The 26,321-nt window shown below is 40.5% G+C and overlaps 2 protein-coding genes across 3 annotated transcripts; one reads left to right on the forward strand and one right to left on the reverse strand.

Annotated features, from left to right (window-relative positions):
* Nucleotides 1-646: 646 nt before the first annotated feature.
* On the forward strand, nt 647-19,110 carry atp2a1 (ATPase sarcoplasmic/endoplasmic reticulum Ca2+ transporting 1). 2 transcript variants are annotated; one of them, XM_044100914.1, is made up of 26 exons: nt 647-792; nt 903-1,043; nt 1,598-1,615; nt 2,090-2,172; nt 6,725-6,829; nt 7,956-8,094; nt 9,026-9,106; nt 9,209-9,294; nt 10,297-10,452; nt 10,622-10,763; nt 11,612-11,778; nt 11,862-11,950; nt 12,033-12,135; nt 12,243-12,374; nt 12,823-12,948; nt 13,196-13,414; nt 13,506-13,617; nt 13,713-13,936; nt 14,034-14,254; nt 14,864-15,066; nt 15,227-15,312; nt 15,428-15,561; nt 16,488-16,605; nt 16,770-16,887; nt 17,097-17,141; nt 18,637-19,110. In XM_044100914.1, the coding sequence occupies exons 2-25, from the start codon at nt 926-928 to the stop codon at nt 17,099-17,101; spliced, it is 2,985 nt and encodes a 994-aa protein (XP_043956849.1). In that variant the 5' UTR covers nt 647-792; nt 903-925; the 3' UTR covers nt 17,102-17,141; nt 18,637-19,110. The 2 variants fall into 2 exon arrangements, with proteins under 2 accessions (XP_043956849.1, XP_043956848.1); XM_044100913.1 differs by lacking the exon at nt 17,097-17,141.
* Nucleotides 18,997-26,142, reverse strand: rabep2 (rabaptin, RAB GTPase binding effector protein 2). Its single transcript, XM_044100915.1, has 12 exons — nt 25,897-26,142; nt 23,695-23,850; nt 23,480-23,562; nt 23,031-23,408; nt 22,859-22,954; nt 22,437-22,535; nt 21,731-21,844; nt 21,007-21,085; nt 20,871-20,882; nt 20,561-20,715; nt 19,888-20,004; nt 18,997-19,777 (listed from the first exon to the last, which is right to left on the reverse strand). Exons 1-12 carry the CDS (start codon nt 25,919-25,921, stop codon nt 19,673-19,675), a joined length of 1,419 nt encoding a protein of 472 aa, XP_043956850.1. The 5' UTR covers nt 25,922-26,142; the 3' UTR covers nt 18,997-19,672.
* Nucleotides 26,143-26,321: the final 179 nt, after the last annotated feature.

Genomic DNA, 26,321 nt, shown 5'->3' on the forward strand with positions numbered 1-26,321 from the left:
TTGGGACGACCTATTGCTATCCTGTCAAGCTTTTTGTTACCCAGCTGAGCTGTGGATTTCTGCCTCTCTCCCTAGGTGTTTCTCTGATGCAAATATTTACTAATGTTCTCTAGCAAACCTCCAAAATCTTAGCAGAAGAGCTGCATTTTTTTTTAAAGGGATTTAAATTACACATAGAAGCTGAAAACAAATCACTGTCAAACCTCAATGTCCAGGGCTACTCACAAATTCCTAATAAAATACATTGAAGTTTGTGTTTGTAAAACAACAAATTGTAAAAAAAAAACAAAAAAAGAAAAAAAAAGAAAAAGTTCATGGAGTATGAATGACTGTAAACCTTCTCACTGAGCGTCCGTTCATTTGTTAGCTGAGTGTCTGTGTCTCTGCTGACACGTGAGCCCACATGTGCCCGTCAGTGTCCCTTCCTCTCGTCTTTGTTCTAACCGTGCAACCTCTCTACATCACATCTTATTTCCAGCCCGCCGGGTCGTGGACCCCTCTGCAGTTGTTGCCCTCGCCCGCCCTGTCCGCCTCCCCTCTGCCTATTCTTCGCCACTGGGCAATCCCTTCCCACCTGTTTTGGACGTTCCCATCCAATGAGCAGAGGGAGCGTGTGGAGTGAGCACCAATGGGGCCAGTTTTTCATCTGTATAAAACTTTTCAAGAAAGTTTGCCAGGTTGCACTTTCTGTCAGTCCAGGGCTCCAGGAGGCGAGGAACAGCCCAGAGAGAGAGAGAGCAGCACAGGGGGGGGTCTCCGGTTCATAATCCCAATCCCACACTCAAGAAAGTGGTGGGTGAATTTTTATTTATTTATTTTTTATTATTATTATTATTAATTTTTTTACCCCAGTTTTCTCCCAGTCGAGTCAGGTTGATGTGAGTGTTTCTGTTTTTCTCCAGAAGCCTCTCCGTTTCTGCCAAGGATGGAGAACGCGCACAGCAAAGAGTCGGCCGAAGTTCTGGCCTACTTTGGAGTCACAGAAGAGACGGGCCTGCCGCCTGAGCAGGTGAAGAAGAACCTGGAAAAGTATGGCTTCAACGGTGAGGGAGAGAAAGAAACAGGAGGCTGGGACAAAGAGGCAGTGAATGATGAGATGGTTTTTTTTATCATTTATTCTTTCACTGGATTTGTCGTGGTGGATGAGCATCACACGAGCAGAGGAGGAAGACGGAGAAGTGTTTAAGGACTGTCCGCGTGTGTGCGTGTGTGTGAGTGTGACAAACGCTGCGTGGTTACGTTTATGGAGCAGGCACATTTTGGTGTTGTGTTTCTCAGCTCCATTACTGGCTGTAAACTGTTGGGAATGTTATGAAAGTGGGTCAGTCGAGCTTACACCGTTTCCTGATCAATTTCTGCAGAGTCAGGCAGTGAGATCCGACTCCAAGAAACTCATTCTGAATTCAAAACCAAAATTTTCCACCAAAGAACATTTTAGCTGCATGTGCTGGCACGATTAAAGAAAGTTAATTGTTGAGCTGAGCATCCGTGTAAGCCAAGTAAAATATCCTCTCGTTGCCATTTAATCCCTCTGAATCTATAGAGACAGTAAATGTATGGCTTTCATTCATATGTTCTGTTCTGTTCTTACCTACAGAGCTGCCGGCAGAGGAGGGTGAGTCCACCTTCACACCTGTTACTCTCTCATCTGTGTCTGGATCGCATGTTCTGTCCATCAAAGTGCATCCCTCACCGTGAAGCCACCCGAACACGCCTGTCCTGCTCACTTCCTGTGATGACAGCTAATGTGGTCATTTGCTTAACACCTATCTCTTGGCTTCTCGCTGCACTTCGGTGTGTCGCTGATGTGGAGCGTCTCCACACAGCTAATAATACGCCATTACCACACATTGTTGCAGGAGATGTCCCCTGCTGGGTGCATGGATCGCATATTTGCTGCACTTAACATAAACAAGCGCTGATAGACGGTTATGACTTTTAAACAAGGCTATGTAGCTTTACATGGCCTTCTTAAAATGTGTTCCCTCATCGGTTTTGCATGTACAGACACCCTCATTTATATAGTTTAAGCACATGAACACAGTCTGTACCAGTGCATATTAAAATCAGTGTGTTTTCCGTTTATCAGGAAAGAGTATCTGGGAGTTGGTGGTGGAGCAGTTTGAGGACTTGTTGGTCAGAATCCTCCTTCTGGCTGCATGCATCTCCTTTGTGAGTTCTTACATGTTTTTTTTTTGTTTGTTTTGTTTTGTTTTTGTTTTTTTGCTGACATCCCGTGATGCATCTGTATCAGTTTGATAAATTGGACGCAGTTTGCTTTCATTTAGGCAGTAGCGTCACTCTTAATATCGTGTTAAACCTCAAGTTTTTATAATGGAGGAGGAGATTTATGATGAAGTTTAAAACAGACCTAAGATCTCCAAATGTTTCACGAAAAATCATTGAATTTCATCCATTTGTTTGCCTTATTTAGTTTAGCTCCTTTTGTTGCCAGCAGCATACACTGTATCCCACAGAACAGCCTTACTCTGTGCCAAGCTAACGTTAGCTTTGGCTACATTTACACCTCAGGAAAATGCTTGACACTCTAAATGTCCCAATTCGGATCTTTTCACCCGCCCCAAAAATTTGTGCCACTTCCTTTATGTGGAGCTGAATTGGATTTGCATCCAATTGTTTTCAATGCATCTGCAGTCAGAACGGTCATGTTGCATTTGATCTGACTTCTATGTCATTGATGTGAGACGTGTGTCATAATTCTACACCAGCAGAATCCAGATGTAAATCAGGATGTAAAAAATGTCTGAAAATTATAATTATGAACTTATGACAGACTTATGTCTAAGTTACACAGCTGCTGCAGCGGTCAGTACAGTTGCTTTTTCACTGTGAAAGTTATTGGAATGAGTGAAAAACCTTAATTTGTTGGATAAACCAAATAGGCAAGCAGTTCCGTAGATGTATGTGGAATCGTGACAGACTGATTGTTGGGAATGCACTAACTCTAGTAAGGCTCCTTCAGGGCATGTTTGTTTGGTCAAAAGGTTGCCAAATAGAGACGTCCTGATCAGACCCTGTATAGTCTTGAAAATGTGTTCCTCACTGACCTCAACGTCTTATATCAGTGAGCTGCACCCCAATCTAGTTATATTTCCATTTTCAATAAGGTCAAGCACATTCTAAAAAAAAAATCCTACGAATTGTGCTATGTTTATTAAAAAAAACCTTGTTAAGTGAACAAGCCTTAAAACTCCCTAATTTTAGGCTTTCCAAAATTACCTCTGTTTGCTAAAAGTGATTTTGGCTTTGTAGTTTTACAAAAATTGCCACAGTATTTGGTGGAATTTCATGACATGGGTCATGGGTTTTGATCGTCCTTTTTCGGCCTTATCTCAATTGTTTGCTGCGACTTTGGCTCAAACCTCCTGATGGAGCTGTGGCGACTGGGGGAGGTTTGTAAATCGCCTACCTTTTCAGCTCTGCCCACAAATTTCTTTTAAGGACTAAAATATTAGCATCATTGTCCTTAAACATTTTAAATATTTGGACTGTATGCTTTTGAAGATCTGTTTTTCCCCAGCTTTAAGGAAGCAGTGGACAGATCTCTGTCTACTTTCAAATGTTTTATGTAGACTCTGAGCAGCTTACAAAACCCTCTAATTGTTCAAAAGAACTGCAATCTTGATATATAAAAACTTTATATGACGAAGAAATAATTAAAAGTTGAGTTCTGGCATTCAGTAAATCCTAAAACAAGAGCAGTGCAATTACACGAGACGGTGACAATAAAAGGAATGTTTTCTACACAATATATGTAATTATCTTATTTCCACTGCAAAGACGCATTATTAATCTTAATAGATTACTCAAACAAATCTTTGCGTCTGAGATGGACCATACCTTATAAAACATGGTGATGATGAATACTAGTTACAAAACCGCGGTGCAGTTCTGAGTACTCAGCTCTCACCTGTTATCTCTGTGGTAAAGACAAACACACACTCAGGCTGCCAAATACAGCATGTACATCACCGAGATATTAAATTACTTTTGGATACACTCTCATTGACACAAGGAATCCCTCTCTCCCTCTCTGCTGCTGCTCTCTTTGCTATGGTTTTATTAAGGACAGTGCGTTGCACACATTGTCTTAATCCTCAGTCTCTGCCCTCCGGCCTCTCTTACAGCTGTCGCTGTGGCCCTAGAAGGCCTGACGGCTGTGTGTGGAACAAAAAAAAAGAGAGAGAGAGAGCAAGATAAAGAGGAAGACAGAAAGTGACTGACAGTGTGTTCTAGTACGTTTGCATGGCACAGGCTTTATTTTAAGAAAGTCTCAAGCCAGGACGAGAAACAGTATCCTTGGACAAAGGTCAAGGATGGTCGGAACGAGGGATGGCTTGCAGCAGCAGGAGAGATGAACAGACAGAGAGGAGGGCGCAGAAGGAGGGGTGGCTGGGGATTGGGTTGCACAATGGCATTGTTTGGTACGATGACAAATGATAGCAATTGATTGAGAGTCATATACAGTTTCTAAAAAGGAGAACACTAAATACTGCAGATACATGCTCATCCTATTCATACACACAGGAATGTTATGTCAGTGCAACGTGCTGACAGGCTCTGACGCTCACTCTGGAGATCAATTGTGTGTTTGAAGAGAAGCACTGTGAAGACAGACTGCAGGGAGGGAGCAATAAGGGGCTATTTTCAAATAAGAGCGGTGAGAAAAGATGGGAGAAGAAGGAGGGACAGCAAGTGGAAACGAGGCAAATTAGGATGCAGAGTGAAAAACTGAGCGATCCGAAGGTTGGATGGGAAGACTCCATTTTTTTTTATTGTCAAGGTTCGGCCCGTGCTCCGCTGGCCTGTAACTAATCTGTGTCAATGTCAACACAGAGCCTTTCCGAAACAGGCCTGCCTTTGTAAGGTGGGTGTCCCGCTCACAGAGAGACGGCACGTGTTAAGCTATAGATCACAAAATGAGTCACGTGGTACTTATGGCGAGACATTTCACACATTGGATGACATAAAAGACAACTGTCATTTGATCCACCAAAGGATCATTACTGAGACAAATTACTGCCTCAATTAACAAAACTACAAGTACAACTTAACAAGATTGCTTTAAAAACGCTTCAAAAATCTGTCAGTAATGCAGCCTCAAACAGTTTACAAGCCATTACAAACAGGTATCTTCCATTAGTTAACAGTAAGACATGTCACATTGGTTTCTTGCCAAATAGTAGGCTTTCTATTAGAGATCAAAAGTGTAGTAACTTTTGACCTGTAATTTTTATAATCATCAGTTTAGATGCAAGACTTTCTCTGGAAATTCTTGCGTATCTTCCAGATATACAAACTGATGTGTATCCAAATTATTGTGGGAAAGGATTACTACGCTTTGAAAGAATCGGTGACATTGCCCACTCTTTAACACCAATAGTTTGTGTCAACATCAAAAAAGAAATAAACAGAACTCCAAATTGCAGGATTTAGGCTAAATATCAGCAGTGTATAATAATGGTGTAATGAGATCTTGTGTTTCAAGACGCTGCAATATTAAATTGTATTTCTTATTCAAGTAAGGTTTGACTCCGAAGGCACTACGCAGATGTTCTCTTATGTCTAAATATAAATACATGATATATTAGCTATTATTCATAGGCTATATTGTGTCATTGGGTAACCCAGCAGGACTTGTCTTCACTTTCAATCATTTTTTGTGTCCGCAAGAAATGGTGAAAAAGTGGAAAACAAGAAACAAACTATTTAAAAGATCTATGAGAAAACTCCAGCTAGCTAACTGTTACCGCTAACAATAATAAAGTTAGCATCTGCTTCTGTACTTACCAGCTGTGCTAAGCTAAAGTCCTTTTTCATAGTTTTAAATATATCTGCACACCATATGCTTATTTGTATTTTAAAGTATAAAATATTATTCGTAGAAACACAAATGGAGTAGATAACACTATTTTTAACATCAGAACCACCTTGGGATTAGAAAAGCATAAAAACAAAGGGCCTGCTCAAAACATAACTTAAACATTCAACACTGGATATAGATTAGTTTAAAATAAAAGACTACAGATTAACAGATAAAATATGAAAATTTTCTGAAACTTTAAACTTTGTGACAATAGCGTGAATGGCTAATTATTAGTCGCTAACATTAGCAAGTTTAGCATTGACAGTAGGACTTACTATTGGTTTGAAGCCAAAGTGCCATTATTGTTTTTATTTAGTCATCTGTAGTTTAAAATCTAAAGTAGAATTTGTGAAAACAAAAAGGGTTGAATTTTCATAGTTATGTTTGTTTGACTTGTGTGTTAATTTTTTTTTCTCCATATTTATAGAAATTTCAAAGCACAGAAAGTCAAAACTCAAGACTTGACTTTTGTGTTTGAAAATAATTTTATTAAAATTGTGAGATTATCCTCCTGTTTGAGTTTTTGACACAGCTTTGTTAATGGTGGCAATGAATGGACATGAGGTTTTTTATTTAATTTAAACCTTTTTTTGCAATGCATCATTGTATTTTTTCTACATATTGATACAGAAACAGTAGAGATCTAACTTAAAGTACATAAATTATAAGATTAATCATTCAGGTTGATTATTTTTCCTATTGTATTTTAATTGTTAATATCTAATCTGTCCCTGAGATTTGTTGCTTTCAGAATAGCTGACTGCTGCTATCAGAATTTGGAGTCATTTTTTAAACTTAATATTCTAACATGCAACCCTCTGCATCTGCCTGACACAGATACTAGCTTGGTTTGAGGAAGGTGAAGAAACAGTCACCGCCTTCGTCGAGCCCTTCGTCATCCTCCTCATCCTCATTGCCAATGCCATCGTAGGGGTGTGGCAGGTCAGTCGGAGAGCCCACACACACACACACACGCACACGCACACACACAGTGAGATAATCACAGTCTGGAGGATGAAGGGCACGTGGCCGTGTTTCACACACACCTAAATAGACTCTCAAACTTAGCAACAGTCACGCACAATAAATCACACACATTGTCGACCTGTTCCGGCCTTGTGTCCTTTACGGACATCGCACTCCTCTACCAGAGGATTCAAGGGAAGCCAGAATGAGTGGTGTGACGTCAGCAAGAGGTCAAGAGGTTGAAGGTCAGAACAACAAGGTGATGACCTGCAGCCCCAGCTACTTCGAAGGCCTAAACTGATGTTTATTTTCTTGATGGTCTCCTCAGTTCATAGTAACAATACAGGCTTGAAGTGGGCATTTGTTTTAGTGGGCGTGCATTACAACCCTGCATCAGTCATTTGGAAACTATGTACAAGGGTTCGCACATGGAGGATATGGAGAGGGAAGACAGCTGGCATAAGTTGAGCTTTACACTTTGCGGCGATTGGAGGTAGCCTTGGAAGAAAACCACAGACTGAGGTGAACATCAGCCCAGTCTGTTAAATCAGGCTGATGCAGTATTCACTGCTCTTCTCTGCAGTACGCTGGACGTCAAACAAACAAATTTCACTTCAGTTCAATGTTAAACTTAAATGTATGGCTACAGGGATTTCATGTGACACGACAACACAAGTTAGCTCGTTATTTGGAAGTGAAATATAAATTTTGCATGCTTCCTAATGATTTTTCAAAAATACATATCTAAAAAGAAGTGTGCAATGCGAAATAAATTTCAATGCAGCCCACCCCCCAGAGGATGCCTGATCAGTTCATAAAGTCCAGATCTGTGTAATTTAATCTCAATGTAAATATGTTATTCAATATCTGCGCATCAACCTGAGTACACCATCCGCAACTTTTTTAGGTTATATTTAAAATGAGAAAACTCACCATCACTGTCTTTCCACTTCCACACAATAATTCACTTATGTTTTAAACTCTCAATGAAATACACATCCCAATAAACTTTACACTGCATAATCCTCCATTTTACTTTATGATTGGACAAGCGGCTGACAGAGGAAGTCACTGTTGTGATTAATGTGAATTTCTGCTTTAGGAGCGGAATGCAGAGAGCGCCATCGAGGCCTTGAAGGAGTACGAGCCTGAGATGGGAAAAGTTTACAGGGCTGACAGGAAGAGTGTGCAGAGGATCAAGGCCAGGGAGATTGTTCCTGGGGATGTGGTGGAGGTTTCTGGTAAGTCCTACGTTTATTAAAAATGATGCTATATTGTTGTGACTCTGCTAACAGATGTCAACAGAAACAATTTCTAGTGCAGTAGCGACTGTCGTCCAAATGAGCTGCATTTTCTTTGTCTTTTTCCAAAAGTTGAGGGGGGTTTTTTATTATTACTTTGAAGTTCAAACAAGGATATCTGAGACTCACTCAGTAGATGCTACTGTTTCTTCAGAAAAGGTTTATAAGAAATGGTAAATCTTATCAAAAGAAAATAGGCCAATGAGAGAAAAAGGATGTCATTCTTGTGTAGCTTGTTGTGAAAATGTTGGTTGTTCTTGGGGCAAAAATATTCATATGCATAAAAAAAGTGGACGTTGTCAGACATCTGTACAAAAAACATAATAAATCACCGTGACTCTTCTTGGACTTGCACGATATGAGTTTTTCAATTCCAGTACAAATCAGCCCATTTGATTTGACCAGTCAGAACAAGGCTCTTTGTTAAGCTGCAAACCTCTTAAACATTGCTGCTTAGCTGGTGGTTCCATCTATAAAGAAATGACACCCTCCTTTTAAGGTAAGCACAAAGAAAAAGGGGTGGAGCAGCTCGACTGTGAAAGCACTTGATATTGACCCAGTCCTCTGTCTCTCCCCGTCCACCTGTTCTTTTCCTGTCATGATCTCCCCAAGGTCTCGCTCTCCCTCTGACTCTCACAGTGGTATCAGTTTTCAACAACAACACTATTCATCCAAAGTGCTAAGACCAGTCAATCACCCCTGCCCCCTTCATCCTGCATGCTGCTGTCAGATTGTTACCGAGCTTTGCGCTGCAAATCTCCACAGCAAATCGGGCAAATTAAAAGGAGCCCAACGTTATCTAACCGGTCTATACGTTTCAATGTAAACCACGTGTTTGCCTTCCTGTCTTTGTCGATTGTGCGGACAATAGTTGGTGACAAAGTTCCAGCAGACATCAGGATCATCTCCATCAAGTCCACCACTCTGCGTGTGGACCAGTCCATTCTCACTGGTATGCCTGTCATCAAAAATAGACGACAAAAATAAATAAAAAAATAAAAAAAAATGCTCCTGATGTCTTCGCTGATCTCTCGAACTCATCTTTGTGCTTCAGGAGAGTCTGTGAGCGTGATAAAGCACACTGAGGCTGTTCCAGACCCCCGAGCTGTGAACCAGGACAAGAAGAACATGCTGTTCTCTGTAAGTCTCTTCTTTACCCTCCTTAGAGATGTACACAGTATCCACCACATTTTACAACCTCAGCTAGAGTTTTAAAAATCATTCAAATCAATATCACCCTTTAGAAAAACCCAACCATCTTTTGCCAGTATGACACCACTGACTGAAGATGATGCTCATACTACACAATCTAACACATCGACCAGGGGGTCTCTGGTTTTTCCCATTTTGAAGAAAGGGCCCAAGTCATATGTGTCCCTCAAGGAAACAGGAAGTTACATTGACGAGTTCAAAGTTCACATTCTGATCAACTTTTAAAAGTAAAGCATCATTTTAGAAAATGGCTTTGTTTAATTTATTTTGCAGTAGTTTGAGAGCCAATGATTATGGTATCAACTACTTTATAAAACTAAAAATAAAAACAGAATAAATAATTCCATAATATAACATGTTTTGCCCTGTTACTTACATGTACACACGTTTTTTTAGTGTGGTATATTGTAACTGCAATAAAACAGAAACTTAAGGTTTTTTAATTATCTTCACCTCATGTTTCAACAAATCTAGTGCAGTTCGTATTTCGCTAAGATCTGATAAGACAGTATCATATTTTCTTTTTAATTACACCCCCATATTACACTCCTTACTCTACCTAATAACAATTGAAGACGGTGGCAATTGTTTGAAACCATAGTAGTCAAAATGAATACATTTCCAAAAGTATATAGACTAATACTGAGTCTTGATCACTCCATGTTCGCTTGTTGTCAATTTTCACTACTATTTCCTAATTGCTATTTATTGAAGATATGTTCCTGTCATTAATTCAGATTTTTTTTTAAATAACTTTTCTGGGAAAACAGTTGCAGTAGTACAATTGTGCTGTTGCTGTTTTTGGTTCCTCCATTGAACACAAAGTAAAAAAAAAAACACCTGAAAGCTTTATGAAAGTCTATATGACTTGAAATAATCTGACAATTGCTAAGATAATGCAGCTTCTAAACTTTTCTGAAACTCCTGCAGGGTACCAACATTGCTGCCGGGAAAGCCACTGGCATTGCAGTTGCCACTGGTGTCTCCACTGAGATCGGAAAGATTCGTGACCAGATGGCGGCCACCGAGCAGGAGAAGACGCCTCTGCAACAGAAACTGGATGAGTTTGGAGAGCAGCTCTCCAAGGTGGGTAAGACTGGCAAACATAAGCTGATGTATCCTGCACTTGTTGCTGGTCTGGCATACCTGATGCTCAGTGGTGAATGTCCAAATATTAATTTTCAATATTATTTCAAAATATAAAGCTTTGACTTTAATCCGTCATGCCGTATTCTTTGCTTGCCTCTCCCTTCAGGTCATCTCCCTCATTTGTGTGGCCGTGTGGATAATCAACATTGGTCATTTCAATGACCCCGTCCATGGGGGATCCTGGTTCCGTGGTGCCATCTACTATTTCAAGATTGCTGTGGCTTTGGCTGTGGCTGCCATTCCCGAAGGTATACCCCAGAGATTAGCTTCAGTTTCTCTAAGCCAGACGGTTATTTAACAGAGTGTCAAACTGCTGGTTAAGTGGTGCCACCATTTTGACTTCCATGAAAGAAAGCTGAGTTTTTTGGTGAGCTGCAGGATTTACCTGATCTGCTTTTTTTAATGCCACCTCAAAGTAGTTCATAGTTTTAATGAGTAAATGTTCGCTCCCTTTTGTCAGCTATCCTACAAAAAATTAAAAATAAATCAGTGCCTGCAGAAGTCACTCAGTTAGTAAGGAGAGGTCTTCTAAAACTGAAAATAACCCAGAATACACCATCCTAGTAGGAAAACATGGTGGTAGCTCCAGTATGCTGTGGTGATGTTTGTGTCCAGCATGGATATGTCATTTGATGGGAAGGTGAATGGAGTTAAATCCAAGTCCTTCCTGGGAGAAAACTTGTTATAGACTGGGAAAACTTGAAACTAGGCCAGTAGATAGATCACTTTTCAACATAAAAACAAACATAAACATACATCCAGTGTTTGATTTTGTTGTTAATACATTGGATGGCCTAGTCAAAGTCAAGAAGAATCTGAGGCAAGACTTCAAAATCCTTCACAAACCTAAAAGTTTAGCTATGAAGGTGGTCCTACAATGTATTGACAGAGGTGAATGAAATGTATATTCAAAAACCATGTTTTACTTTCCTACATCTTCTCTAGTCTTTCAGATGTTAAAATGGCACCACAGTCATTCATGTGGGTTTAAACTGAACAGAGACTTCTTAACATCAGTTCTTTGTCTTTATGTCCCCTCTACCAATAAACCAGATTTTAGTCCCTGATATATTCTGTGCCTTTGTTCCCTTCACAGGACTGCCGGCTGTCATCACCACTTGTCTGGCGTTGGGAACGCGTCGTATGGCCAAGAAGAACGCCATCGTCAGAAGCCTTCCCTCTGTGGAGACTCTGGGCTGCACCTCAGTTATCTGCTCCGACAAGACAGGCACGCTTACAACCAACCAGATGTGTGTCACCAAGGTCGGTTTGTGTGCACCAACATGGAGTTTTATTTTCGTAATTTTTAAATGTGCAGACCGTACTTTAAACCGTTCTTATTGCAGATGTTCATCATCGATAAAGTTGAAGGCGACAGCGTTACTCTTGGACAGTTTGACATTTCAGGCTCAAAGTACACCCCCGAAGGAGAAGTGTAAGTGAAAGACTAAATGAGAGATTCAGAATCTTGAACCACGGCTGTGTTGGGAAATAATTTGTTCCACTTTTCCCTCTAGGACAAAGAACAATGCACTTGTGAAATGCGGACAGTATGACGGACTGGTCGAGCTGGCAACCATCTGTGCCCTGTGCAATGACTCATCTCTGGACTACAACGAGGTCAGCGGAGCATTCACAACTACGAATTCATTACATCGATGTTTACATGCCGCAAGAAAAAATGAAAATGCTTTGATTCTGGTTCCTTCCCTCGCTCCACGGTGCAGTCCAAGGGCATTTATGAGAAAGTAGGCGAGGCCACAGAAACCGCCTTGTGCTGTTTGGTGGAGAAGATGAACGTGTTCAACACAGAAGTGCGTGGTCTGTCAAAGGTCGAGAGGGCAAACGCTTGCTGTTCGGTAAGTCCATAACAGATCTCATTCAGCCTGCAGTAAGTTGTAGCATTATCAATATTTTCCATTAAGTAAAATTACATTTAGAGAATGCCTAACAAAGAGGTTCTTCATAGTTGCATTTTATGCATATGAAAGCCCTGGATTTTTATTTTGTTTGTTGGTATTTTAAATAACGTTTTGCGTTGTCTCCAGTGAGAACCTGCTTAGGTCATCAGTTTCAAACTCTCAATACAGCAGGGATTAGTCAGCAAAAATCCTGCCAAAAGTTAATTAATTTACAATGAAATTCTTCTCAGCACCAAGATGCAAACACACAAAAGCAGCTGCTGAGCTACAGCGGGATCTTTTTCATGGACAGATAGCAGCTTAGCTAATTAAATCTGTCCTGATCTTTAATCTTTTAGAGGTAACCTTCATTTGTATTTCCATTTGCCTGTCCACTTCCAATCAGGTCATCAAGCAGCTGATGAGGAAGGAATTCACCCTGGAGTTCTCCAGAGACAGAAAGTCCATGTCAGTGTACTGCTCACCCGCAAAATCCGCCAAAGCTCCTGTGGGGAACAAGATGTTTGTCAAAGTGAGTGATAGCACCTCTTTGAAACTGTGACACCTAAAACAAGAATTTGGATCTATCGAAATCAAAATATCTCAGTTTAAGTTCGGCAGAAGAAGATCTGTTTTATGCTACACCTGTAATGAAAGACACTTGGATTGAGAACCATGCATTTTAAAGATATGAAGATATATGGAGATTGCTTACACAAGAGTTTTAAGCTTATTGGCGTAACTTAAACCTAAAGACTGTGTCTGTATGTCATCATCAGGGTGCGCCAGAAGGTGTGATCGATCGTTGTACTTATGTTCGCGTGGGCACCAACCGCATACCACTGACTGGTCCAGTCAAAGACCATATCATGTCAGTCATCAAGGAGTGGGGAAGTGGACGCGATACGCTTCGCTGTTTGGCACTCGCTACCCACGACACGCCTCTGAGAAAGCAAGAAATGAACCTGGAGGACTCCACGAAGTTTGCAGACTATGAGGTGGATCATCTTAACAAAAAGGAACTACAGAAATATATCCGTCATGGCAGAATGCAATAGATCATGTTTTTTCCCCCTTTCCTTTCTCTAGACTGACTTGACTTTTGTTGGCTGTGTTGGCATGCTTGACCCTCCTCGCAAAGAGGTCAGGAGCTCCATTGACCTGTGCAGGGCTGCTGGCATCCGTGTCATCATGATCACTGGTCAGTCTGAGCAACAGACCGATCTATTTGAGAAAAGACTTAAGCAAATATTGGTAAGAGATGACAAAACTCTCATTACTGCTCTCCTCTTTCAGGTGACAATAAGGGTACGGCTGTGGCAATCTGCAGACGCATTGGCATCTTCTCTGAGGAGGAGGATGTCACTGGTAAGGCCTTCACAGGCCGTGAGTTTGATGACCTCAGTCTGTACGATCAGAAGAAAGCAGTCCGAAAGGCTTGTTGCTTTGCCAGAGTGGAACCATCCCACAAGTCCAAGATTGTTGAGTTCCTGCAGGGGTTTGATGAGATTACAGCCATGGTGAGGAGAAATATGCTTCCCTTCTGATGAAGCAGATGTGATTTCATCGGGTAAATCTGGCGAGACCAACTCTTCTCCCTTCCTTCTCTTCACCAAGACCGGTGACGGAGTGAACGATGCTCCCGCCTTGAAGAAGGCAGAGATTGGCATCGCCATGGGCTCTGGCACTGCCGTTGCCAAGTCTGCCTCTGAGATGGTCCTGGCTGACGACAACTTCTCTTCCATTGTGTCTGCTGTTGAGGAGGGCAGAGCCATTTACAACAACATGAAGCAGTTTATCCGCTACCTCATCTCCTCCAATGTTGGCGAGGTCGTCTGGTGGGCATGTCGAATTTTTTATTTTTATTTTGAATAACATTAACTGCATCAGAGATGAGGAATCGAATGTGACACTCTTACGACACATAGTTTATTTGTACAAATCCTCTCGTCTTGACTTTTAACTCACACTCTAAAGACTGGACTAAATAAAAGTGTAAAGACTAAAGACTAAATGTGACTGAGTTAGAGTTTCACAACTCTAAATTTGTCTTAGACTCGCACTCTAGAGACTTGTCATTGATTAATCCTCTAGAACTAACTTAAACTCATTTTCTAAAGATTTGATTCTGATTCAAACTATCTCCAACGTTGTTTTTTTTCTATTTCTGATAAACTAAATACCATTACAAAGACACTGCTGACTTAAAAAAAATTAAACAAAAGCACTTCCTTTTACATTATTTTAAAACTAAAAATTTTGGAGCCATGTGTAGAGTAGTGGTAGAGTGTCCCATGGAGGCTAACAATCTTAGCCATGTGGAGGTCAATATGCAAAAATGCAACGTTCTCAACTTAGACTTACGTAAAACAAATGACATGTGAAAGTCTCTGTTTTATAATATTGAGAAAATAACTAAGACAGCTGTTTAATTCTCCTTTTCTCAGTATCTTCCTGACTGCTGCCTTGGGTCTCCCAGAGGCGTTGATCCCTGTCCAGCTTCTTTGGGTCAACCTCGTGACTGATGGTCTACCAGCCACTGCTCTGGGCTTCAATCCCCCTGACTTGGACATCATGGGCAAAGCCCCCCGCTCTCCCAAAGAGCCTCTTATCTCAGGCTGGCTCTTCTTCAGATATCTGGCCATTGGAGGTAGATTGTTGAACAAAGATTGGCTTACAGCCACTAAAATCAATTAATATGCTCAGTTAAACTAGTAAATACCTCCTATCTAGACTCTCTTTCGTTTAAAAATCGTTTATATTATAATAGCTTTATTTACTAATCTCAGTTTTGATGCCTGTTCTTCCAGGTTATGTTGGAGCAGCAACAGTGGCCGCAGCAGCTTGGTGGTTTCTGTACTGTGATGAAGGTCCAATGGTCACCTTCTACCAACTAGTAAGTAATAAAAAAAACATTATACTACACGAGTTCTTAAAGTACAAGCAGAGAACTTCATTGTGAGAACGTTCCAACTTTGAAAGACTAATACTTATCTTAATCTTCCCTAAAGTCGCACTTCATGCAGTGCAGTGAGGAAAACGAGGACTTCGAAGGCATCCACTGTGAAGTATTCGAGGCTGCGCCGCCAATGACGATGGCTTTGTCTGTGCTGGTCACCATCGAGATGTGCAACGCTCTGAACAGGTGGGTCCCTTTGGCACACAATGACTTCTACAAGCTTAGCAAGAAAACATACAAATCAGGTTGCACAAACTAGCAACAGCTTGCTATCAACAAATCAAACAGGAACATGTTCTTCAGAAAGTAACACAAAATGTAGCTTTCAATGATTACTGCTGTTTTCAGAGTTATTCATCGCCTTCATGACAAACATCATCTGATCAACTGCAAATGTGATTTAAAGCCAGGCACTATTTCTAATTATCCTTAGCCCTTAATCTCTTCAGTATTTAGTTTAGTGCCGTCCTGTGGACATTAAAATCTAAGTTTCTGCTGCCATCAACTCTTGTTCCTGGTCTTCTGCAGTCAGTCAAGAGTTTTCACTGCCTACCAGACATGACTTCACCATGTTTCATCTCACCTAAATAGTTGCAACAGGCGGGCTACTGTCGACTTGTAAATCTATACTCTCACAAAACATTACAGATAGGGAGGTGAATTATTTTGAGTTTGCTGTTGTCATCGGATTTTTTTTTTTTTTTTCCATTTCAGCTGTTTTTGTGTAAATGGTTTAGTCATTCTTTTTGACAATAAACCCAATTTGCAGCCGTGGTTGCACAATTGCATTGCGAATTTATCAATAATTTAGAGTATTCAGATAAAGCTGTCGTTTTCTGTCTACTTCGAATCCGTTTTTGAAGTAGACAGAAAAAGGATTCTCATCACTTGGGATTGAATGTCTAAGCTGATTAAGGATTTAACCTTAAAGTTTTCTTGATTTCTCTCTGGAGTTTTATAGGAAGAGCTCACAATTCAATTTTTATAGTAATTTCGGCATTTTTGAAGAATTTTTTTAAAATCATGTACATTTATTTTTTGACAACATTGTTAATTTGTGTTGGTCTGATGCATGGAGGTTTATTCATTTGCCTCTTCCTAAAACCATCCAGCTTGTCGGAGAACCAGTCTCTGGTGCGGATGCCTCCCTGGAGCAACCTCTGGCTGATGGGCGCCATGAGCCTCTCCATGTCCCTCCACTTCATGATCATCTACGTCGACCCCCTGCCTGTGAGTCGAGTCCTCAGCTCAGCCATAACACTAGGAAGGCTATTCTTTTTTGTGCTCTGCCGCAGCAAACTGAAAAATAGAGAAACTTCACCGTCCGTCGTCGTTTCGGTGTAGAATTTGTGGGTCGACCGCTGAAGTCTGTTTTTCACGCTGCTGATCCACAGATGATCTTCAAGCTCACTCATTTGAATGTGGAGCAGTGGATGATGGTGCTGAAGCTTTCCTTCCCGGTCATCCTTCTTGACGAGCTCTTGAAGTTTGTGGCTCGAACGTATCTGGAAGGTGAGCTTGTTCAGCAGCTGTTGTTGTAGTTTTATTTTATTCACCGTCTTATCAGGATGCAGCGTTACCTGTTAACATCTCCTCTTTATTTATTCCAGTTTTAATGTCCAGCCACCTTCTTTCCTCTAATCCGTTTTCTCTGATGAATCTAATTTTCCTCTTCCCTTCCTGGACGCTCCACTTCCTCATTCCTTTTTCTGACAATGCAGTCTAAACCCCGTCTCCCCTCCTCCATCCCCCTGTAACAAAACAAGGTATTCTCCTCCCGACTCAAAGCTGAGTGTTTTTTTTTGCACCGTGCAACAAACTCTTCGTATCCTGAGTGTTGATTGGATCTCTTGTAAAGGTTTTGAAAGTCTACTAATCTTTGTAGATATCTGGTGTGTAGAGAACAACACCAGTAACAAACACTTCCTTCTTAATAAAAATACCACTGACATGCACATGAAGCAGGTCATGCATTTTAGACCTATTTTACAGTAACTAAAACTAATCCTGCTGGTTGGTGCTGCTTCAAGGTGAGCTTTGTCAGAACATTTGTGGAGTATGCTGGTTCATTTATTTCCCAAAGCTTTGTTTGCTGTGTTTTCATTTTTTGCAAGCACTAACACTGAATCTTTACTTTTAAATGGACTTACCACTTTTGCAAATCAGAGTTTAGGCTCCGGATAATAAAGCAAGAGGTTTCTTTTTCAAAAGGCAGACTCTCTTGAAGAGGGCGATAATAATGTGCCAAAATCTGGGAACACAAAATTCTTTCTTTAAGAGGCATTTTGGTAACGTATGAAAGAGCTACTTGAATGAGATTCAGGGAAGCAGGAAGATGATTATCAAGATCTGATCAACAGTAAGAGATTTTCAGGGATTGTGCTTTAAATCTGTGGGAAATCTCCAGGGAGGAAAGGATGGGTGAATGGATGGGCGGGCAAATGGATAGAGGAATGTACAGCTGGACAGAAGTGGTGACATGTTCGGCTCTTAGTTTATTATCATCTGTAGCCTCATATTTCAGGTTGACTTTGCAAATATGAACATTCTGAGTGCTAATAAATCCTTTCATATTCATTGTTTTTATGAGAGGCCTAATAGTTGCCTAATTTTAAGTATTTGTTCTGTTCGGAAAGCAGACATTTTTACTTTTTACGTAGTATTTTAAGCAAGCTTTAAATTTTTATTTAACACAAACACATCTACCAAAAAGATCCACAACAGAGGCAGAAGCAAACTCAGTAACCAAATGAACGCAGGTTAAATTTTTGATGGTATTCTCTCGGAAGAAGATAGGCCGCCATGCTGAATATAAAGAGATGCATGGATTATGGACAAATGTTTATCTAGCTTTCATATCATGTAAATACAAATATACATCCATTTTTATTTTCCTTTATTTTTATAAATTTTTCATCTTTATTTTCCTCTCCACATTTATTCAGACCTGGAAAATAAAACTGACTTCCAAACGTCCCCAAACTGCGTAGGAACCGCTGGATGTTTGTTGGACCATTTCTTGGCTCCAAGGAAACACTTAGCAACAAACTGTGTGTGTCTGTACAAAGACACACACCTCCTCACATCAGCAACACGTCAACATGTCTATTTGGTGCAGTGCATCTCGTTTATGGAGCAAAGCTAATTACTAGTCTCATATTGAGTCCCGTTTTTCTGAAGTTAGGGCAGCATTCAGTCAAACCCCATAAGGAAAGCCTTTGTACTTTTAATAAACAGATTTTCTTTGCTTTGTTCATACAGGAAAAGTTTAAAAGAAAGCGTGGGAGAGTGAGAATCTGAAGCAGAGGGAGTGCAGCAACACAGAGGATGGAGAGATAAAAACAGCACAATGCTGCAAATGAATGAAAACTCGCCGAGTCACTTGATCTAAACATCAAGTGGTGTGAAATCAACAGGAGACACAAAAGGCATCTGACAATACACCAAAAAGCTGCAAAAGTATTGTGTTTTTTTTCTGTGTATGTTCCAAAAATAATATATAGTTACGGTATTTTAAAGCTATTCTGTTTATTTTATTCTTAAAGAATAAAGATGTGTACTGAGGATTACGGGATTTGTAACTCTTAATCTGTCTGCATGTACAGTCAAACTGCAAAGAGCTCTGAGCCGCAGAACTTTATTATCCCTGTTTGATTGTGATCTTAATGCTTGAGAGACATAATGTGACAACTTGTTTTTCATCTACAGCGTGTAATAAAACAAACAAAACAAAAACATGCTACACATTTATATTCCTCTACTAATACAACCTTTTCATTTTCTAATCTCAGTCGTACGTTTAAATTTAAAAGGTATGGCTTCCACGTCTACTCGCCCAATAAATGACAACAAATAGATTATTAATTACATATAAAAACAAAATACATTAAAAATCCTCTATTTTGCATTGCTTTATCCATCCTTATTGCACTGAGCTGCATAGAGGACCTTCTCCGCTGAGAAATATTGCTTAAATATGTAGAATCACTGCAGAGTCAAGTGTTGCGCAGATGAGTGTCAGTTTCATGAACAAATTACGTTCAGGTTAGCATTAGTGCTGTACAGGAAAGGAATGTGTTACCAGAAGTAAATATAAAAATGGTTCTCGATCAACCGTTTCATTAAGCTAGTGGAAGCAGACTATGATACCGTCTGTGAGAGGTTCCAGTGTCTTAATGTGAAAAAGGAAATCAGTGTTGTATTATCTGGCCTGTCAGCTCGGCGCGTGGACTGTCTCCGTCCGGGTGATATGTTTGACGTTTTACTTTGGTTTCCTGATCTTTTTCTCCGCTAACGCTCACGAGGCGTCAGCCGGCTGAGACTCCGCTTCACCGACGCTCTCCCCCAGAATCTCCTTGACCTGTTCCAGACTCTCCGCCTGCCGGATCAACTCCAGCTTCACCTGGAGAGCGGAGACAGACAGAGATGGACAGAGACATCAGCCAGGGACGTGCGAGGACGTGTGGTTCCGATACGTTACGCCTCATCGCTGGGCGTCGATTCGCACCGCACCTGAAGCGACTGGGAGAGCTCGACGAAGTCCCTCTGCACGGTCTGGCTGGTGTCCACCTGAGAGCGGAGACTGATCACTTGGCTTCGGAGCTCCAGACACTGTTGGTGAAGAACGGCCTGAGAGCCAAAACAAAACAGAGAAACAGAATTTTACAACAACAAAAAAACTCACTTTCCAGGCAGACAACGACCCTAAACATACAGCCTGAGCTGTACGAAGATTTCAGATCAGGTGTCTCAAACTCCAGAGCTGGGATCCCATTTCCAATAACTAGGTCATTAGCTGGGCTCTCTAGAACTTGATTTCCTCCTGAGGAGGTCATTCAGACACTTAGATTAACTGTGTCATCTAAACGTTGCAGGACCTCTGCCCTCAGGGACAAAGTTTGAGACCCCACATTTAAATCAAAGCACATGCATCCATCAGAATGGCCTATTTAAAGTCCCTACAGCCTTACATTGTCAGCTCCTCTATAGACAGCCCTACAGATTTCACTCTTCTGACTAAATAGATTAGATTAAATAAACTTTATTGTCACTAAGGAGCAATTGCAGATCAATACATTGAAAAAAATGCAAATAGGTTACACCACGACATCCATGTAGCACACAGTACTATCTCAAATAGCTGAAGCTGCATCAAAATAAGAGTTTGGGATCAAGTTTTATTTACTTTATCATGAGTGAGGGTTTTGTTTGAGCTCTGCAAATGAGTGAGCGCCACCCGCAGGGCGTCCAGTTCACTGCGGCAGGAAAGCAGCTCCGCCTGCTGCTGGTCCTTCTGAGCCTGGATCCTCTCTGTCTCCGTCCTCAGAGTGGACAGCTGCACTGCGGAGGTAATCACAAGCGCAGCTCCGTAACCTTGCAGCTATGAGACTTATTACTGCACGGACAGTTAACCAAAGGCGTTTAAAATGAAACATTATCCTACACGGCAGGTTTATTCGTGACCAGGGTGATAATAAAGCATGACGTTCACTCACCCTCTAAAACATCTGATGACAGTCGTCGTAATCAGCAGCGGTCACGAGGCACGAAGGGAGTGGAAGAAATTATTTCAGCATTGTGAAAGTTATCAGGATAATCCCAGATTAAGAAAAAAATAAACTGTCCACAGACCGTTCTCCTCCGTCCGACTGTCCAGCTGCTCCCTCAGATTGACAATCTCAATGCGAAGCCGCTCCTCACAGTGCGCCCCCTACACGGTATACGGTGAACAATGAATTCTCACAAGGTGTTGCATAGAAATACAAATAAAATGCTAGCCTTAACGGAGCTGTCTCTCTAATCTTCCAGTTCCTTGGTCTTTATAAGCTTTCCTAATGCTGTGAATGCATTTTGTTTCAGAGGACGGTGAATAAAAACGAAAAAAATCCATTTTACAGATATTTGAAAGCCACGTATTGTTTTCCTTCTACTTTCCACTGATGCTCCACTTGTTAACAAATTACCGTATTTTCCAGGCTATAAGCCGCTACTTTTTTCCCACGCTTTGAACCATTCGGCTTATAGCTCGGTGCGGCCTCTCTGTGGATTTTTCTTCAACCACCAGGGGGCTCTTTAGCAGGAAGTGAATCATTGGAAGTCAAAATTGAAAAGAAGAAAGCGCTAATTTTCATTGAATCTTTTTCATTAACTGCAATCGTTTTTTAAAGCAGAAAAAAAAAAACATTTTTCTGTTCCTAAGAGTCTAAGATTAAGCTTTAGAGTTTCACAACTTTAATTTTATATACTGAAACATCCACAAGTGTTGCTATAAAATATGGTTGAATTGATCTTTTAAATAAAGACAATTGGACAGCTCTTCTGAGTGAGGTGTTCTGTAAGAGAGTGGTGGATTTACATGCTGTGCGCTCGAGAGGGACGACATGGACTCGAGTAAGCTCTCGTCAACCTCTTCTCCCTTCAGCCTGGACAATTCACAACACATTTTCCTCTGAGACAGGGACAGCTCTGCCTGCACGGGAGAAAAGAGTGAGGTTGGTTTCAGACATTTAGAAGCGCATTTTATTTTAATTCTGCACTCCCTAAAAAAAAAAAAAGAAAGAAACGATGCCTTTTTGTCCAAGGAGAAAATAATACTTATGATTGAGGCTTCCAATTCAAACTAAAGGGCTATTTCACAGCTTTTTAATTGACCTAATTGCGTTTGATCACCTCTATGGCAATTTAAATTGCTTAAAACCCAAAATGTCAAGACCCAAGTTAAAAAAACAAAAACAATTTGAGGTTTATGAAACCCTTATTTTATTTGCAAAAAGAAAATTTTTTTAATAGTTTATTTTAAAATATTTATCATGCTAAAAATATTATTTATATAGTTCCTGATGCATGCTTCCGATATGTCACATAATATGAAAGCTACACACATGCAGAATCTGATTTGTAGGGTGAACAGGTTCTGTTAGGTTCTGTCTGGTCCAGTAAGCGGAGGAGGATGCAGACAGATATTATTATATGATGACAACAAATACATAAATATATAATAATCAATTGTACCTTTGCAACACTTTCATTAGACAAATTTTTCAGATCAGTGTTGTACTCACCAGCCGGCTCTGCACAGCATTCTGTGATTGGCTGAAAGATTTCTGTAAATCTTGTAGAAGTGTCTCTGACGCCTGGACCTGAGACTGGAGCAGTGAGACCTGAACACCAACAAACAACTTTTATTCAAATCTGCACATTTCCTGTAGATGAAGCTGATTAACTCTGGAGACGCACTAATCAGGAAACATCCAATTTTCACTGTTTTCTTTGTTAAATTCAACAACAACATGTAAAAGAAAAGCACAAATGTGTTGTGCTGTTCTTCATTGGAGCCACACTTAAAAAAAAAAAGAAAAAAGAAAAAGCAATTTTTACTTTATTACATATCATCTCTTGTTTACACATAAATCAGAATGCAAAAATAATACCCTTTAAAATATGATCACACATCATATCAACCAATCAGAGCAGTGTGTCCCACCTGTTTGTGGGTTTGGTGGGTGTGTGTATCCAGCTCTCTCTCCAGCTCCTCCTTCTCTGCCTGCAGCCGGCTCACTTCCCCCCGCAGCTCTGACAGCTGCCAAACACAGCACAGGTTTACTAAACCCTCTGACCTGCCACCGCCTGAAAGCCGAATGCTGCCGTCTCCGGACCTGCGCGTTCATGGCGTCCCAGTCGCTGTGCGTTACGAGGCGGTGTCCGGCCGGCGGCAGGTAGATGGCTTCGGGAACCAGCGTTCCTGTGGAAACCAGCGAGTCTGTGTCGTCCTGAGCGAGGAGCTTTCTGGGCAGAGACGGCGTGTCCAAGGAGAACGAGGACAGCGACGCCGAGTCGCAGTTCTGTAGTGAGAAATAACCCTCGGCCGAGAGTGCCGAGCTTTCTCCTTCTGCCGCTGCCTCCGACTCTGCGGGTCGACTTCTCGTTTGGTCCGCCGGCGAAGCTGCTTCGTCCTCTTTCGAGCTATTGACAGCCGATGTTGGAGAGTCATTAGTGGAGAAGTCGGCGTCGCCCCGGCCCTTCCTGCTGCTGGTCTAATAGACAGAAAACAATCGATGAGATCCGGACTAAAATACTTAACATATTAAAAGAGAAGCAAACTGACTGCATTGTGTCCACTGGTTCTCCTCCAGTCCACAGGCTGGGACTGCAGCACTGCTATCCTGGCTTCATACTGAGCTGCAGTCTCTGAAAACAAAGTGTTCAGGATTAATTAGGGCTATTTGTACTTAATCACTGCCCTAATGAGCATTTAGTTTCTGCTGCTGTAAACTTTTAGAGCAGTATAACAACATAGTGCTAACACACACAGTTCCTGACCTCTGAGCGCCTCCTGCAGAGACTGTATCTCTTCATCACATTGTTTCTGCAGCTCGGCCAGTTCCTCCTGCTTGCTCAGCTCACAGATGGTTGCCACGCCCTGCCAGTGCTCGGCCTGAGCCCGGTACTCGGCCAGCTGGGCCTGCAGGCTCGCCACTGAAAACCACACACAGGGTTATCATTTATTACACTTCCCACAGGAAATCTGATAGACAGCAATGTCCATACGTTGACACTCCTGGAAGAAATCCGGAAATGTATGAACCTGTTATATATTTCCTGTGTTTTTATTTGTATTTTTTATTATTTATTTATTTATTATTATTATTATTTATTATCGATTCCCAGACCTGGCAGAATTTTGCCACGTGTCTTCCCCCCTTTCCTGTCAGCCCACTGTCATATAAGGGACACTAGAGCCCACAAAAAAAGAAAAAAAAAGACAAACTCTTATTAGCCTGAAAGCAGACCAAAAAAAAACATTTTCGCTACAAACCCCAAATTTTAGCTATCACACATGATTGAAGAGAAAACTTTACACCTAGCTCATTAAAACCAATATTTTATTTACTGGAAATAAAGTCTCAGCAGAACTGAGACAAATCTCCTCATGCTGGCAAACCTTTTCAATGTGTTTTTATTTTCTCTTTAATTTACACCTACTTAATAAATTCAAAATCTTTTGATTTAATTATACACAAACTTGTATTTCAATAAGAAATTAAGAAGTCAAACTTATTTTGGGCTCTTACAAATCCATACATTGAAACTAATTTGATGACAAGTGCACCACTATCACTGCAGAACGCATATTTCTTTCTAAATTAAAGTAGTTTACGTCAAAGCTCGATTATGTAAGGTTTACTAAAGAAACTTCACAGATAAAAATTTTGCTTTTTAGATGCGAGAGTAAAATCACTGTCTAAGAGAAAGTGCACTTAGTGAAATGTCTCCCTAATTTGACATGCAGATGAAGCTTTGTGTCTTTTGGAAAGTCTAATACAGGATTAGAAATCTAAACGATAGAAGACAAAAAGTGCAAGCAGGTTTAACTTCAATATTTACCCAACTATTTTCTATAAACATTACAACTCGCTCAGGATATTAAAACAGTAGACAAAACACTGACTGCAGCCACAGTTTACTCCTTGTTGTACTGTTGAATGGACCTCAAATCCTCTCAAAGCTCTGCTTATCCCTTTTGCTTATGTTGCTTTTATGACACTTTTTCCTTACACAAAATTTTCCATCGCAATGCTTAATTACAGTATTCTGCCAACATCCAGTTTCTTTAGCAATGCCCTTTAGTGGCTTTCACTCCATGTGAAAGACTGCTAGGCAGACAGCTGTCAAGTAAACTCTCTCCATGAGTATAGGCCATACATAATTAATTTCTAAAAAAAAAAAAACAAATGTCAACTTTTAATTAGTTATAACCCAAAAATAACACTTGAAATACTTCAGTTGTTCTTGTATATGTAATATCTTTTTAAACTGAACACAAATTATATTGGATAATATTCTCATTTAGCAACACATTTTAATTCTATTTTCCATTTAAACTTAGAAACAAGTACTTTATCTATTTCTGACAACAGATTTCAGGTGGACAGCTTTGTAAAAAGGAAAAAAATATATGACTGTTTGTTACTTCATGATATGCAACGGGTAATCTTGACTTGACTTTCAAAATAGCACAGCTTGTAAAAGAAGATGTAAAAATAACCAAACTTTATACAGAAAGGTTTTACATTTCTAAAACTGCATTTAATGCATTAGTGACCATTCAAAAACATGCAATTATAGGCGGTTTCGCTTCCACTTCTCATTATTTACTTTCGGAATCGCTTCTCTTTGTTTGTCAAGTGTGGGTAACTGGTTTAAAAACTAATATTTAATGTTACTTTGCATCATTACTAACCAATACAGTCAGTAACAAAGCAAGTATTTTATAAAATTGTCTTCCAAAGTATCAATTTTGTTAGCTGGACGTGTTAGCTGCTGCCTAGCCGCTGCAGTTCATTTCAATGGTCAATCATGCTAACAGGCCGTTTATCTGTTAACGTAAGCAAGCTAAAGCTTTAACCCGACACTAGTAACCAGCAAACATTAAAAAAATAAAAACTCAAGCTTCAAATCCAATTGCACTGTCTCGCAGTTATTTGTAGAGCAGATTAGAGTTAAACCTGTTGCTTTTAGTACCTGTGTCTTCCTTCTCCAAGCTCATCTTCCCATCAGACAGCTCAATAACAGGCAGGACATGGGCGAGAAGGGGGGAAAAATGAAAAAACAAAGAAAAACACGAGTATTAACAGTTCCTAAAGTCCGCTTCAGTCATTTTGTAGGGGGGGCGAGGGTTTGGTGTTGAAAGCATTAGTTCAGGAAACAACTTTCCCCGGTCTGAGCCTGCGGAAAACACGTCAACGTCCTTCCTGTTCACAAAGTCCTGACCCTGGATGCCATTCAAGCAAACACTCAGAAACAAGCCAGGAAAAGTGTTTATTTAACTGTAACTATGAGATATTAAATATGTAAGAGTTTATTGCGGGAGTTACTGTTAAATACTATAAATTTTACTTGGAGAAAAATTTGTAAATGTTTATGTTTTAGCAGTTTCTTTAGAGTAA

Source organism: Gambusia affinis, linkage group LG19 (genome assembly GCF_019740435.1).
Source record: "Gambusia affinis linkage group LG19, SWU_Gaff_1.0, whole genome shotgun sequence".
NCBI classification, from domain to species: Eukaryota; Metazoa; Chordata; class Actinopteri; order Cyprinodontiformes; family Poeciliidae; genus Gambusia; species Gambusia affinis.

Bases quoted from the DNA above. Each gene is read 5' to 3' on its own strand.
- rabep2 (XM_044100915.1), bottom strand. From the start codon at position 25,921: ATGAGCTTGGAGAAGGAAGACACAG. The intron at 22,536-22,858 runs GTGGGACACACT...GTTGGTGTTCAG, and splicing joins CCCACCAAACCCACAAACAG to GTCTCACTGCTCCAGTCTCA. The intron at 21,086-21,730 runs GTAAATCCACCA...TATACCGTGTAG, and splicing joins CCCTCTCGAGCGCACAGCAT to GGGGCGCACTGTGAGGAGCG.
- atp2a1 (XM_044100913.1), top strand. From the start codon at position 926: ATGGAGAACGCGCACAGCAAAGAGTCGGCCGAAGTTCTGGCCTACTTT. The intron at 11,779-11,861 runs GTCGGTTTGTGT...TTCTTATTGCAG, and splicing joins ACCAGATGTGTGTCACCAAG to ATGTTCATCATCGATAAAGT. The intron at 15,067-15,226 runs GTAGATTGTTGA...CTGTTCTTCCAG, and splicing joins CAGATATCTGGCCATTGGAG to GTTATGTTGGAGCAGCAACA.